The following is a 16,574-nucleotide window of genomic DNA, read 5'->3' on the forward strand; positions in this document are numbered from 1 at the left end:
CACAGAAAACATTCCCTCATTTCCCTCCACTTTTATCCAGTTTTTTTTTTTTTTATCTCATCATCTTCATTTTTTGTGCTTAGTGGCTGAAAAAATACACAGAAAAAACTGAAATTAAACAAAGATTCTTCAAATGAAGCCTATAAAAATGGAATTCAAGCTCTGAACAGAGAGAACTATGTGAAATGGGCTGATGGCCACTTGTTATCTGAAGCACATTTATGTGGTGATAGCTGCATACTGGATTATTAACCCAGGGTGTCATGCACATTTCCAGACACCACATCTCTCTTCACTCTTTGAAATTTAAGTGGTTGTTAGAAGATGAATGAATGAAACTGATTCTGCTGTGACTGAGAACAGTCTTTCTGTATATATTTTCCAGATACTTTGTGTGAAACTGTCAAAAAGCACTTTTTTTTGGCAGACCTGTGGGTGATACTTATGAGCTGCATGCAGCAGAGTCTGGACCGAGCACTGTTCAGGAGGACGTGAAACATCCACACAGGATAAGTGATGATCAGAGTAAATAAAGCCCTTAAATCAGCTTAAACAGTTTTATACTTGTAGAGCGCGTTTCTACGCATTGCAGCACACTCAAAGTGCTTTCACACTATTTGCCCATTCACACAAATTCACACACCAGTGACATCACTGGGACTAACTGGGGGATCAAAATCTTGCTCAAGGACACTTGGACATGTGGGCTGGAGAAGTCGGGAATCGAACTGCCAACCTTCCAGTTAGGAGACGACCCAATCTACCTCCTGAACCACAGTCACCCCCACTGGACACATGACAAACACTGAGCTTTAGAATAACTCAACTTTTACTGTGAAATGAAAAGGCATCAGTGACATAGGAAAAGTGTTTCATTAAACTCAGACTATTTCAGAATGGACATAAACAAATATACACAAGAAGAACTGTCCGATTACTAAAAATGAAAAATAGAAAACCTGTACACTATACTGAAGTCTTTATACTGCCTTAGATAAAGGGGGTTAACACCAACAGTCACACATGCATGGCCATTCATTCTTACCCTGTCTGGACAACAATGCTTGGAAAGTTCAACTGGAATCCAAAAAAATCCCCCCTGGTAACACCCACAGTGACAGCCCAGCCTCGCTCCTGTTGGCCAGCCTCTCCTTCAGTTTTCTCAACCGATGACTCAGCTAAAGGAGCTTCCTCCTCCGAGTCACAGACTCAAACATAATGTGCATACAGGAATGTGAAACAAAGTAAAAGATGAGCGCATGTCCACGCAACATATAACCTACACGCAAGCTGATAAGTAAAACACACACACACACACACCCATAGGTGCGGCCACATGCAGTCATCCTGCTGTTGTACAAAGACTGGGGGTCAGAAGGTGAAAGGAAAAGAGGCCAGGGTTCATTCTTTCATTGCAAACTCTGCCTTCTTTCCCTCTATCCTTCTTAGCATTGCCCAATTTCCTGACTGGGGTTTCTGTTTCTTTGCAGCTCTGGCTCTCTCATTCCATCTGTGTTTCAATCCATTTCAACTGTGCTTTCATGACGAGCGTCCAATAGCTCATCCTCTGTTGGAGCAAGAAGAACTGGGTGGCAGTGAAAACTCCAATAAGGAAACATCAGGCCATTAAGCACTAACAAGTATGTAGAAGTGCACATACTTCATTAACAGGAAACATCTTTATGTTTCCAATCATGTGTCTCTTGGTGCTCTCCATCTACCCTGCAACACTGTCACTGGCCGTCCCTGTTTCTGAAGGCCTGAGTGTACCACTGAAAAGAGGAGCAGATTCCTCTGGCATGTGGACAATGGTGGCTGGGGAGAAGTCTGCTTCCTCTTCCGTGTGTGTGTGTGTGTGTGTGTGTGTGTGTGTGTGTGCGTGTGAGATCGAGCTGAGCAACACAGGCCTACTGCGAGGCTGCAAGAGCAGGGGGAGGGGATTTGATTTGATTTGATTTATTTATTTATTCTTTCAAGCATGTAAAGACAGTTGATATGTCAACACACATAATTTTACACATATCCAACAAATGCTAATCCAATATCAATTTGCTTATACCTAGTACATGCTTGAATGGAGTAGGAAGAAGTCAGACTTATCCAGTCCTACCCCATGACATCATCTTATCATCATTGATTTGCAAGCAGTAAATGATTCACTTCTACCCACACAAGTAATATACTAAAGAATTATTACAGAGTGTTAACATTCTTACCCCACACCCACAATGTTCCATCTAATTAATCATTAAACCTGTTCTTGCATATATCTTGATTGACACATACCTTTATATTTATATTTAAACTCGTCAATTCTATTACTATTTTTTATGTCCACACTTAAATTATTCCAGTTTTACCCCACTTATAGAAATACAGAATCTTTTTTTGAAGGCCAAAGATTCACCATGATATGATGACATGATAATAATGGAGTGTACTGTACTAAGTGCACTGTATTTGTGTTGCCGGAACATATGAAATGGACCATGGCTGTCCACAGTCAACTCAAGTTGTATAAGCTAATACTCACAGCCATGGTAAGAGGCAGGTGAGCCCTCTGACCTGCCGTACTCTTCACTGTAGGAAGTGGAGAGGTTGGGCTGAGACGAGCCTCGGCCAAAACCCATCTGACTGCTCCCTGTGGACACCTGGGCCATGCGCTCTTTGGTCTTCAAAGCCTGAGACCTATCAAAACATAAAAAAAAAAACAATGTGATGTCCAACAGGACAAAATAAGCATGGGTTACAAAAAGTCAGTTGGTCTATGAAGCCCTAAAACAAAAAATAGGCAGATTAAGTTTATTATCAAATCAAATCAAATCAAATTTTATTTGTATAGCGCCAAATCACAACAAAAGTCATCTCAGGACACTTTACAAAGTAAGGTCTAGACCTTACTGTTATCAATATTATTACATAGGGAAAACCCAACAAATCCCCCTTGAGCAAGCACTTGGCGACAGTGGGGAGGAAAAACTCCCTTTAACGGAAGAAACCTCCGACAGACCCCGGCTCTTGGTGGGCGGCCTTCTGCCTCGACCGGTTGGGGTGAGTGGATAGAGGAGAGACAAAAGAAGAAAAGCAACAAGACACAACAATCAAACACTGATCAGGTCGATGTGGCCGGTGACTGCTCGTCAGAGATATAGAGCTCCAGGGCAACCTGCAGAAAGTTACAGGGAGAGAGAGAGAGGACACACTACGGGAGAAAGGAGACACAAAGTTAGTAATGTGTAATAGTGGCAAGCTAGTGTTTATCAAAAAGGAACGTCTTAAGTCTAATCTTAAAGGTAGAGAGGGTGTCCGCCTCCTGAACTGAGACTGGGAGTTGGTTCCATAGGAGAGGAGCTTGATAGCTAAAGGCTCTGCCTCCCATTCTACTTCTGTGGACTCTAGGAACCACAAGCAATTATCATTACTACTACACAGAGAACCTGGGTTTTAAATACTTTTAATTCTAAAATGCCAAAATAAAATCATTTGCTTAGACTGTTACGCTGTAAAAGACCTCAACTCTAGCCATTCTGAAGGATCTAGCTTTGTTTAGAACCAACAGGTATAGAAACATAATAAGTAATCACAGCCCCCAGCTCCCAGGGGGATAACCACAGTGTGACTGATACTCAAAGGTAAAACCCACGTTAAAGCCTCATCTCTGATGCTGTACTCATCTTGTGAATTTGTTCACAGCCAATTTTGATAACCATCAGCCAGATAATTACTGAAATTCTGGCACGGTCACAGCCAAATAATTTGCTAAACAGCAGTCTCTTGCAACTGCGCTACCAAGAGCAGGAACTACCGTTAAAGACTAAAAAAAAAGGGTTGAGCTGGATTTGCCACTGGGCCCGGAGCAGAGTCTGCACTGACAGCTCAGCTCAATGCTCAACATCAACTGTAAATTAGTCTGAGTAATAAACAAAACACTGGCTTTGTGTAATTTTTAATAATGCAGAAATTCCTTTGTACTAAAGCTTCTGTCAGATGTAATTCAAATTAATGAAATTAGACACAGTGGACGCACAAGTCATTGTTCAACTGTTTAAATACAAATGCACTGCAGAGCCCCTCTCCTACATGGCTCACGATGGCTCAGCATGTCAAATCAACTATCGCAGTGGTTAGCTGCAGAGGGTGCGGTACCAAGGTCTGGCATGGTCCAGGGTTTGGTCGCTAGCTTTCTCCTAAGGGGAACAACATCTGCTGCCCCGACAAACAACTGGCTCCTCAACTAATAATTTAAATAATCAACATTAGCAGGCCATAGCATAGAGCACAGCATAATGGACTCAGGCATTAATGGTTAATTACGTATAAGTCCACCTATGCAGACGCACAAGATGAATCCTAAAATCTTTAACTACTGTATGTTTGGACAAATTACATTTATAAACTCTTACCTCTCTCCTTTGAGCCGGTCCTCGTCTTTGAGCAGGACCACCAGCTGCTTGCTCTTCTCCCTGACATTGATGCCCTGGTCTTTACCGTCTCTGTCAATATACTGGAAGTCCTTCAGAGTCTGGATGGCGAAGATGTTCTCTTTGCATTGCAGTGCCACTCGTTCAGAGCCGGTCTTGATCAGGTAGTCGAGCAGGGTGAGTGCCTTGTAAACATGACGCCAGTTCTTGCCGTGGTCATTAAGCCGTTTCCAGATCATGCTCATGATCTCACTGAAGGCCACCACATTGTAAGTGAGGTCAGCAATCTCGGACATGAGCGAAGACGACGGGCCCCAGGGGTCGTTAGAAGTGGCCTCTCTGACTTTCTTCTCTGCGTCAGAGTAGTTGTTCACCATGTTCTTCATCTGCCGACGGATGGTGGAGCTTGGCATGGTGGCGGTGGGGACAGGGCAGACAGGAAGAAATACAATATACACCCTCTCACTCAGAAGAGAAGCCGACAGCAAAACGGCTCACACGCAGACAGAGGATGTGAATGTGCGAGCGCTTCGGGTGAAGTCTGTTACGTATCTGTGTCCTTTCTAATGGCACAGCAGCGGAGAGTGTGGAAATCCTGTGCACAGGTGTGTGTTGTGTACGTGCGTTTGTTTATGAGGCTTCTCCAGGCCAGTGCAGTATTCCTGTGTCCTCCAGAACAGCATCTGTTAAAACCATCTCCACACACACAGTGCTAGCTGCACACATGACCGTGCCATCACCTAGGACAAACACACAAATAAAAGATTAGTGTAGAGAAGGAAAGAAAAAGCATTTGGAAGAAGTTAGAGACATGGCAAAGGAGAAAAAAAATACATTTCAGCCAAACTATACAACTAAGCTAATTGAATGATACTTGTTTTAGCTATTTGGCAACTTCATGTTTCTCTCAAACTAAACAAACAAATGACATTTTATTCAAACTACCTTTAATTACAAAAACACTTGACAAGCTGAAAATAATTACCCAAAGGAACATCTGTTTCCCAAGAACATTTTAGACAATAGTTTTCATTTAAATTATAAAGATGACAAGATGCGGTAGAGTCCAGAGTCTAATACTGATTGTCAGTGTAATCCTAATTTGCACCACTAAACAAGATCATGAAGATAATTTGTTTATATAGGAGGAGCTGCCATGCCTTCCTTTTTGAAACTAGACCTAACAGTATGTTTCATACTTTCATACTGACATAAGCAATTTCCATGGCTGCTTCAAAGGCCAACAATTGTGTTTCCACTTTTGTAATCTTGCTCGAGTTTACGGTAAATTGACTCCGCTGTGAATTGTGAGACAGCTTGCTGAAATGAGCTGGTCCAATCTGTGTGGTCATGTTGTTATTCCCAGGCAGTTCAGAAAGCCTAAGGTGCTAAAGCAGGTCAATGGGTGGGTGTGGAGGACAAAAAAGGGAGGACACACACACAAAATATTCAAAAACAAACACAAAATCACCAGGGATCAGTCAGGGGATCCTTTTGATGAAAAGCACAAACAGATTTAAGAAGATATACATGTCTCAATATAATAATAATAATAATAACAATAATAATATCCTATTCAGAGCCTGTATCTTTGGCTTTTAGCACCATAGAACAATGTAAATGTTCCATTTCTGATGACACTGTGTCATGCAAATGAGAGCTGACAAAACTTTGTGGAGCTGCAGATGTATCAAATAACTCACTTCCCCAAAATAATGGCAAATTGTTATAGACGTGTACTATCATTCACTAGTTAATTTTAGTAGAGCAGAATTCAGTTTTGCTAGTTTGATTTCAGATCAATTCAAGCATTGTTCTTGAACAGCTAATCTCTCAATGAGCCTCTGTCTATGCTCTTTCTGAATAAAAAAGTGTTTCCACATGGTGGGTGGCAGAAGAGATAAACCACTGCCAGTCTGATAATGACTAGAGGAGTGAGTGATGACTCCTCTGTCCTGTTTGTAACAGATCAGCAGCCCAGCTACTGATCACTTCCTTACTGACACACACACATACACGATGGAAAGTCTGTGAAGCCCTACGTATTCCATATGCAAAGTCACTTTGGCATGTAAGATCACACTATTAAAGACACATTGACCCTTCATGTGTCGTCTGTTTACCATGTAGTGTCCTTATGTTGATGTGACACAAGCTGCTTAAAAAAGAAAAAAAAAATGGATTACACTGGATTGCGACACTTTACAGCTGGAGCTCAGCTGCCACCACAACACACCAGGATCTCCTAAGCTTTATTATATTTTATCCTAAGCTTTATGTATTTATGCATCTAGAGAAAATCTGATGAGCACACACACAACCACTGCCTACTACTGTCATGTACCACATTAGCAGTTATACACACTCGCACTGCAAATTTAACTCTCTTTTAAATTGTTATTCTCAGTAATTAATAGCAGCTTCTGAGATCTTTGCATGCCTGCTGTTACTCTGCCTACTATCTAGGGAGAGCCATGACAACTTATCCTATTCAGTAGGCTAATGTGATCCCAGCACAAAGCGTGCACAAACATGCCCCTCAACAAAGCACTTTCATGAACTCAGGAGAAGTGTTAAAAGTGATTAGCTGCCTGTGCAGCCTCTGTGTTAAATGCAACAGGACAAAAATATTCAGCCTCCAAAGTTGCAGTCTTGTACATTTTACTTGTGTCTGTTTGCTTCGGGGAGCTTCCTGTCTAGCAATGCCATGGAAAGACAGCTGGGAAAGGACGAGGGTGAGGTAATGAGGAGTGTGAGTATATGTGCTTAGGGGGGACAACTTGGCACATCCCGTAAATTCACTCAACGGCAGTGAAATGTGATTCCTGTGGAGCATGCCCCCCTCACCCACCCCAAGCGTTCCCTCCTCACTCTGCATCCGCATGAATACAGCTCAGACCTAATGACACATCTGCTGCTATAATCACCTATTCACCCAAGGCAGACAGGAAGAAGAGAGAAGAGTCTGTCTTGTCATCCCACTCCCCCCCGCACTCCCTCCACACCCCGGAACCCCCACCACAAGACACCGCCGGCCCGCCTTCCTTTAGTCCTTCTTTGCTTAGATCATTGAAGCTCCAAGGCCCAGAAGAGATAGTCCACAGGGCTTGTAATTATGTTTGTGCAGGAAAACTTATTTGTGTATTAAAGCAAGTTCGTTATAGCCTGTTATCATTCTTATTAAACTGCCACTATGCCGTGTTGAATAAAAGAGTAACCAGAAAAATCAGTAGGCCACATTTACCAACATCTTTAAGTGTTTTCTTGAATTTCTTCATAGGTTCTAAGAAAAGTCTATGTCTGATTCATGAGCATATTCTTAAACAGTAGAATTGTTCATATCTGTGTTTTTATATTGATGAATCCCATGTGTTCATAAGCTGAAAGCACATGCCAGTCATTTCTAATTAGCATAGGTTAACACCCTGCCAATGCCCATAAAAGAGTTAGTGTGTATTCATTTTAAAAGACCATAATGCTTTGTAAAATAATGGGAAGAATATTAAAGAAATACTAATAATTACAATAATTTAAACCTTATTATATAACTGTAGAACTGAAGAAAACTACGTGATCATTTATTTCACACAAATGACAGCACCCAAATGTACTTAAGTGTGCTCCAGAATGTGCACAGATTCCGATCATACATAAGGACAAATCCCAGGTAAGAAAACATTGGTGAATGTCAGAATCTTCATGAAAACATCTTAAAAGCTGCAGATGAACTCCCACACCAAGCAGCATCTGCTGCCACCTTTTCAGTCTGTGTGTCCGTCTAAATCTGAATAATGCTCCTAAGCCATTTTTTCAGCAGCTATTCACAGACTGAGCACACAACAGGAACACAGCTGGTTGCAGTGCATGTCAGAAAAGGACTACAGAGAGGCTGAGGGAATTCAGGGAAAAGTTATTCTAACTCCAGTCCTGTTCCCTCACTTGGAGTGAACAGCATCATTTTACTAAATCTTAAATTTTGTGGTTGGGAGACATGTTTGGGACATGCACACACACACACGCACACACACACACACAAAACCAAATGATATGTCTATTTGTAGTGGCAGTACTCTATTTCCATTGGATTACATTAAATATAACAGATATCAGCTCTACAAATGTCTCTTTATTGTCAACTGCATTGTGTGTTTTTCCTGCTGGTATAAGCCATGTTGACTTTGACATATTTTGATATATATTCTTTTCATGTTATCACATTCATATAGAAATTCATGAATACTGATGTTTAGAGCTGAACAGAATGGCTGCATAAACAGAAAACAGTGTCTTGCAACTACAAAGCAGGTCACATGTATCTAATGTGGCCAAAGAGCCTGGCTTAATCTAAAGTCAGACAAAGTTTTTTGAATAGCTGAGAAGAGAACCGCCCTAGTAAATACGTGTCATATTCAAATATCAACCACACCACATCCACAGTGGACTGGGACAACACACTAGTGTACACTGTTATATGTAAAGTCAGAAAATTCAAATTAATGCCTCCTGTGAAATCCCGTTTAAACCAACAGGCTTTTAGTCGCAAACAGGGTAACGGAGATAGTTTACTGGTCATGTTACATGTATACTGTCATATTCACACTTTCTAAGCTTTTCAAAAACTAAATGTGACCCAACAAAGTCATTCCCAATCTAAGCCATCTCCTATGTTGACCCTATCAACTTTGACAGATTATATTCACATCTCTATGAAGCATCAACACCTCGCAAATCTGTTTGTCTACTACATAGCAGCTATCAAGAGTGCACAACTGCACTTGATTAAAACACCGAAACAGCACAGTGCAGTGAACAAATAACCTATTAAATGTCTATATCACCAAATACTTCACAGCTTAGAGAGGGGATAAAAAAATGTGATTGATACATTAACATCAGCAACAGAACTACATGCATGAATAAGCATAAATCTGGTTTGGAACTTGTTGCTGTGCTGCCACTGTATACAAGATGTAACAGAGTAAACAAAAACTTAAGAAGTTTTCTCAGTCCAATTCAACCTTAGGGCAGCGTGTGAGACAACTGCCTGATGCAAGTACACCAGTGTGTGTGTGTGTGTGTGTGTGTGTGTATCTTAACAAAAATTAGGTAAACCATTATTAGCAGTAAGGGTTGAGAAGCAGTGCACTGAGAACAGGTCTACCTTGCCAGGCCAAAACAGCAACAGTCAAACTGATCCGGAGATAGGTGACTTGCAAAACCAGGTGTGTGCAGAGTATTTTTTGTGTTGTGAGAGACAGAGAGGTGTGTGTTAACATTAAGTTATCCAGCCAGTTCCTTAACCCTCCACTTGCTTGTTTTAAGTTGCATTCAAGTGTAAGCGCAGACAACATATTCAAGTATTTAATCCCACTTGTCAACTCAAAGATTAGGTCCCTACAAGGCAAACTAACAATCATATCCACTCTTAACACAAAGATAATTAAATCACTAATGCAAGTTTCAAAAGCAGTAGATCGTCTGTCTATATAGGTGATATGATGACATGAGCATAAGTGTGAAGCAGCGGGAGAAAGACAGCGGGGAGTCCTCTTTCCGCTTTACATGTCACCCCACCTTTTGTCCTCCCTGGCCGAGAGAGACAAAGCCATGTCACGGCCGGAAGGAGGACGGTGATGATGCATCTGTCATCCACTGTTACAGACTTATACTGACAATAGAAAAAGCCCTGCCCCTCTATCAGACCACGTTTATGTGAGCTAACATTCAAACACCAGCATCTCCGACTATAAAGTTACCCCAGAAAACAAATAAACTAATAGTCGTGTATTAATCGTGTCATGCCTGGCTACCTAGCAGCAGGAGTTAGCCGACTGGAAACAGCGACTAACCAGACAGCGCCCACACCGTGAAGAATTTTCCTAGAAATCTCCAAGTATACAGACGTCAGGTTTTAATATAATGCCTCAAACAGTATGATCCAACTTAATAAAAATGTTACTCCCCATTAAAGCATGGGGCATATTAAAGAAGATAAAGAATCGGACCGTCTTTAAAAAACAAATCACGGCGTTTCGTTCAACCTTTCTGACTGAATAGCACATTAAGCTAAAGCAGCTTTAGCTAAGATTAGTTTATTTGCTATGTGAACTCCCTCACAATCATATTTCCAACTATATCAGTAAAGTGACCTGTTTGAATTGCGAAATGGGCGTAATGTTAGCAGAGATTGTGCAAGGTCACTTTAATATATCGGGTGGAACAACAAGCTCACTGGATACTTACGGTTACCGCTAACGTTAGCAAGTTAAATGTAAACTTGGTACAGGTATTTGCCGTTAGTTAGCGATGTTAACTTGTCTACGTTGATTTTGTTAGTTAACTCAGTATGAAACGTTTATAACCAGACAAAAGTTTGTTTTCTTACATATTCAGGGCCACCCGGTTTGCCACTGTCTTCGATAACAGCACTCGGAGACCCAACCACTGACTAACGTTATTATCTAACTAATACGTTCTCCAAACTTGGCTTTTAAAAAAGTTGGATCAAAGCTAGCAAAGATTGTGATAGATTAGCCAGATGCAGATATCCCCTATCTTAAAGTTAGGCTAAAACTCATCTGTTGCTCACTTGGCATCTAAATGAAATACGAAGCTTACCATTTATTGATTTAAAGCCAAACCTACAACGTCGATACACAACCGTTCCAGTCAGCCCCCAAACGTATTTTCTGTACTAGGATAGCCAACAAGCATGCTAAGCTAGTTAGCAATCCTCCAAGCTAGCAGCCAAGACGGGTGCTCGGTGGAGACATCACCAGAGCAAACTGGATTAACCTTACAGGACACTCTGGAAAAACATAACAACTCGTTTGTCTTGGAAATTGATGGTGACTTACTATATCTTTGTACTGCCTCTGGTTCTGCTTTTAGTCCAGGGATATAAACCCATAAACGAGTTTAGCCAAACCGAAGAAAAAAAAAAATCAAGATACTTATTTTGGCGTTCAAGGAGCTTATTGCACCTCCGCCTAGCTATACCTTGCTAAAGCTAAGCCAACCAGGCTGCACGTATCTCCTCCTCCAGAACATGGCGGACAGAGTGGAAGTGGGGGAGCTAGGAAGGGTGTGACCAAGGCAGCTTGACTTGACCAAAGACACAGAATGACCCTTCCCTCCCAGCTGGAAACTACCTTCATATCATCCAGCAAGTGCTAAAAGTAACGTCACATTAACAGGACAGCTCTGTTTCAGTGTCATTAGAGTGTTGCTACTCACCATAATGATAATGCATATAATTCAGGTTTTCATGGGAATGCCATGCAAAAGGCTGGGTTTTATTCCTGGGAGAATATGAGTACAAAATTTATAGCAGCACCAATTTCAGATTTGCAAAAATATCCCTGTTAGTTCCCGTTTCTTTAACTTCGGCTGTTTACTGAACAGACCTCTCAGGTAAAACAGGTTCTTTCCAGGAAAGTTCTGGTAAATTTCTTCCTTTTTACAGAAAGCTGTATCAGCCACAGAGATTAGAATACTTAGGTTTAGTACACAAGCAAGTGCATGTCATGATTTGTCATTGCCAGGGTTAGACTGGTGTGTGTTACAGGTGTGTCCCTACAAGCTACAAACATTGCATGACAGCATTCCATCACCTCAGATTCTTCCAATGTCTCTGTGTAATCTTCTCATCAGCAGAGTTCTAAAAAGGGAGGGACACAGTTGTTACATATATAGAGACATGCATAGCATGCTGTTGCTTATTCAAATCAGGTGAGATATGAATAGACGTCTAAGAAGTTAGATGGATAATGCTGTGCTTTAAAAATATATAGAAGTCAAAACATCACAGTTTTACATCTCTGCCAGCACAGAAAAGTTTCCAGCACACGAACTAGAATATGTAGATGACTAATGTGGTATCTGCAAGATGATATTGGGCTTTCTAATAAAATGCTGTACCTCCTGACCAGTATTTGGTATTATGGGACATGATATGAGAACATTCTGATTGATCAAAAAATACAGAAAATGAGCAAAAATAAACTGAAAATCAATAAAAAATAATTTTTGTTCAGTGATAACTGGTGCAAATGCTATTTCATATTGGATAAGCTACCAGGTGCGTATGTGAGAAAGAGAAAGATAGTCTTGAAGAATACCTTTCTGGTGACATAGTTTTAGAGTTTGAGGATAGAAATGACATCAGCAAATTAAGATGAAAACCTTATACACTTATATTATACACTGTCTGTGAAGTACAAAGTTGATGAGATTTTGGCAAAATGTCACCTACTTCCAGGGAAGAGATGAACCTTTACTTCTCTGTTACTAAGACAAGACAGTCAGTATTTAGAACAGTCAATATTTAGCTCAGATATGATCCTATTCAAAAGAGGATTATTTACCAAATTTTGTGCAAATTACTAGAGGTGACAGGAGGTATGAAGTCTTTGTGCTGTTAAATATATAAATATGTATCTAAAATATATTAGAATATATCAAAACAAAAACAACTTGAATTCCTCAGACAAATATTGTAATTTACTTTCCTCCTTCATAGCATGTGAGCAAAGTTCATGTGAATTTCAAGGGTGGCTCAGATTTTTCAATAAAGAAAAATTTTCCATACATCATGCAAAACAAAGCAAACCTACATTACCATTCAAACAGGAGACCATTTATTAACTCTGCTTATCACCATGTTAAATAGTTAGGCCGTGCTTTCTTATCATATCTGCCTGAGAGTTATCGCATTTGCTTCAATGTATTATGCCCATGCAAGCTTGTGCAAACATAGACTGAACTGTTCTACTTAATGTAAAATAGCTAAATGCTCAATGAGGCACGTCACACAATGTGCCTTCTGCCAACAGATCGTCCCCCTGCAAATCCAGTTTCAACCATCAGATGTCAGAAGTGATTTACTTTTCAGAAGGGCTGGTTGCAATCTGAATGTAACATGGAAGGTGTTTATAACAGACCCCCCTGCAGTGTACATATTTAGTACACTAACATTAACAAGGGCCTAATGCACTCACCAACATGATCACACAAATAATCTTTGAGTAACAACAACACACAGAATTGGCTGAGCAACAAACCACAAAAAAAATCTCATTTGCATTGGGCTCCTATAGCGCACACACTGCTGCTTTACATTTTCATTTAGCCTATTTAGATATTCTTATGACTGATTGTATCACATATGCTTCCCTACCTATAAATAACCTACAGTTTATATTCCCCATCCTCATCGCCATTATGTAACTGAACAGCGTTTGTCACACACCAGTAATTCAGGCACTGAATACAGTTACAAAAGTAGCATCACATGAGGTATAATCATTTTAATATCATTCAGCAGCATGTGTGAACATAGGCGTTTAACATAATGAAGCTTATAGACGTACAAAGAAGCACGATTGCTGCACAAGTAACTGGTGCATCAGTTTCAAAACCTTCAAAGTTACGTAAAGTGGAAATGTCTGGCAGGTTTTGGTCTTTGAGCTGCAGTGACACACTTGGTTCCAGAAGGAGCCGATAAGCTGCAAAACAAAAGAAGAGAAAGCATGAAACAGGATCATGTATAATGCCTGCCACTGCCACCAGCTTATTAGCTAAATCTTTTCATACATGCAAATAGTATTACTCTTGCTAGATTATACCTGGAGAAAGTGAGCAAGAAAAGAAGTTGACATTTACACATATTTAGTACACGTACAGTTGGGTGCAAAGGTCTGCATCCCCTTACTCTGAAATGACAAAAAGAGTAAAACAAAGAACAACATAATATTAATGGGATGATATTTAAGTCTGGAGACTGGGAAGGCCATGGTAAAACATTAATCTTATTCTTTTTAAACCATTCCTGACTCCTTTGTATCATTGTCTTGTTGAAGGATCCACTGCCTCTTCAGTTTTAGCTTTTTGACTGATGGTAGGAGGCTTTGCTTGAAAATCTTCTGATACTGGGCTGCATGCATTCTTCTTTCCACTTTATACAGAGCTCCGGTGCCTGAGCTTCACCGAGCTTCCACCATGTTTGACTATGGGAATGGTGTTCCTCCCCTCATAGGCAGAGTGTTTTTACATACCTGTGCGAGTTATGTCCTGTGTTTTGTCTCCCAAACAATCCAGACTTGTGCAGACTGCGCTTGACTGTGGAGATGTGGGCATGTATATCAGTTGCCTATAAGGACTTTGTCACATCCCCTGCTGTACGTCTAGAATTTTTACGTAGCTCTCAAGCAAGAGTCCAAGCACCTCTTTCAGTTACAGTATCATTCACATCCTGGGTTTGAGGGCTGTACATAGCAGACAGCCAAGCAATCTGGCTGACTTGGAGCAAGTAGGCCATGAAGAATGGGCTAAACTTACACCTGAAAGGATCCAGATGCTGCTCAGAAGGTACCCAAAGAGGTTGGAGATGGTTAGGGAGGGCATACGAAGTATTAGAGAACATTTCATAAAGGGAGATGAAAATTTTTGTACTGATATGATTTTCATTATTATACTATAACTTTCTTTTTATCCACTTCAAGCACCAGCCCTTCTCATACACAGGACAGATTTTTAGCAATCCTTAATTTGTTTAAATTGTAAACTAAATTTGAGTGTTTGTCCCCTACGTGGAGCTTGGTGGCTAAAAGAGGGCAACGTCAACTAAAGAACTCTGCTCCTCACGTAGGCATTACCCTAGCAGGTCAGAGGAAAGCTGGTAAATCTGTTGTGGGTACCGGAGCAGCTGGAACTATCAAAACAATTAAGACCAAGATGGTCAGTGTCTTTGCTACAAAATTCTCACCAGACTTAGAAGCCGAAGTTTTACGTACTTATTTGAAAGAAAAACTTGGGCATGACGTCATGTGTCACAAAATTGTTTCAGGAAACACTAGGTTTGCTTCTTTTAAAGTGTCTGCTGAATGCAATGAAGTGGATGACATGTATAATCCAGAGCTATGGCCCGAGGGTACATTTGTGAGGCGATATTTTGAACCACGTAAATTTGTTGGTGGTGCTCATGCTGCTCACTCTACCCGAGCAAGGCCCTCTCCTGGAAGCAGATGCTAGCTCTAACTAATTTTTAGGGATCTTAAAGTAATCTCATATAACTGTCGTGGCCTTCGCTTAGGTCATAATGTGGAGGATAAAGTTCGCTGCACTGTGGTTAAAGAGCTGCTGGAACAATGCGACATTCTATGCTTACAAGAGACTTTTCTTGCCAAGCAGGACTTATGTGGTCTTAACTCCTTGGACGATAATTTCCTCGGCGCTGGAGAGTCTACTACTGACTTTGGGCTCGGTTTCAAGCGTGGACGGATTCCTGGTGGTGTGGCTATCTTGTGGTCTAAGAGGTTGGACCCAGTGGTTAGTGTGGTTAGGACTACTTGAACAAGCTTCTTTTATACATGGCGACGGGTATACCAGCGTATATATTGTGGGTGATATGAACGCAAATATATCAGATAAGGATTCTGTTTTTGCAAAGCATACAGTGGGTACGGAAAGTATTCAGACCCCCTTAAATTTTTCACTCTTTGTTATATTGCACTGCGATGGATTGGCGACCTGTCCAGGGTGTACCCCGCCTTCGCCCGATTGCCCGGCCGGGATTGGCTCCGGCCCCACCCGTGACCCCGTTCAGGGACTAAGCGGTAGAAAATGAATGAATGAATGTTATATTGCAGCCATATGCTAAAATCATTTAAGTTCATTTTTAACATGCTGATGTAGTTTGTCAACGTGCTCACTAGTGATGGCCTTATGACACCCGAGGCTCCGACACATGCGCTGTAGCTCATAAAGCAATTGTTTCGAACCACTGTGCCGAAGTGTGTTTCGGTCACATGACTAGTGACGTTTGAATCACTTGAGTGACGTCCGAAGCAGTTGGGTTCGTCGGACGTGAGGAGGGCTGATTGGTTTGGTTTGTCATGTGAATCACTTTGGATTGAGTGTGTTCAGAGATAGGATATCTCTATTTAGTGGCCTTCATTTGAATCTCTCTTTGGAGAGCAGGTTGGTTTGTTGCTGTTGCGTTAGTTGCTTTGAGACTTTGTAGTGTTGTGTATTTAGTGGAGAATCAGTGTAGATGGAGAGATAGATCAATAGATAGGTAGATAGTAAGTTAGAGAGAAATAGATAAAGTAGTTACATAGTTAAATAACACTAGATATAGTTACATAGATAGTC

The 16,574-nt window shown here is 40.9% G+C and overlaps 1 protein-coding gene across 7 annotated transcripts in view; it reads right to left on the reverse strand.

Moving 5' to 3' along the window:
• Positions 1-11,560, reverse strand: part of epn2 (epsin 2) — an 18,470-nt gene extending 6,910 nt beyond the window's left edge. For 2 of the 7 annotated variants that reach the window (XM_020597774.1, XM_020597768.1), the window contains exons 1-3: positions 11,040-11,169; positions 4,404-5,161; positions 2,534-2,688 (exon numbers count right to left, since the gene is read on the reverse strand). In XM_020597774.1, coding sequence (XP_020453430.1) covers positions 2,534-2,688; positions 4,404-4,834 — 586 coding nt within the window. In that variant the 5' untranslated portion in view covers positions 4,835-5,161; positions 11,040-11,169. The other 5 variants (XM_020597771.1, XM_020597769.1, XM_020597773.1 and 2 more) reach the window with 5 other exon arrangements.
• Positions 11,561-16,574: the final 5,014 nt, after the last annotated feature.

This window comes from Monopterus albus, unplaced genomic scaffold (assembly GCF_001952655.1).
Source record: "Monopterus albus unplaced genomic scaffold, M_albus_1.0 scaffold35.1, whole genome shotgun sequence".
NCBI classification, from domain to species: domain Eukaryota; kingdom Metazoa; phylum Chordata; class Actinopteri; order Synbranchiformes; family Synbranchidae; genus Monopterus; species Monopterus albus.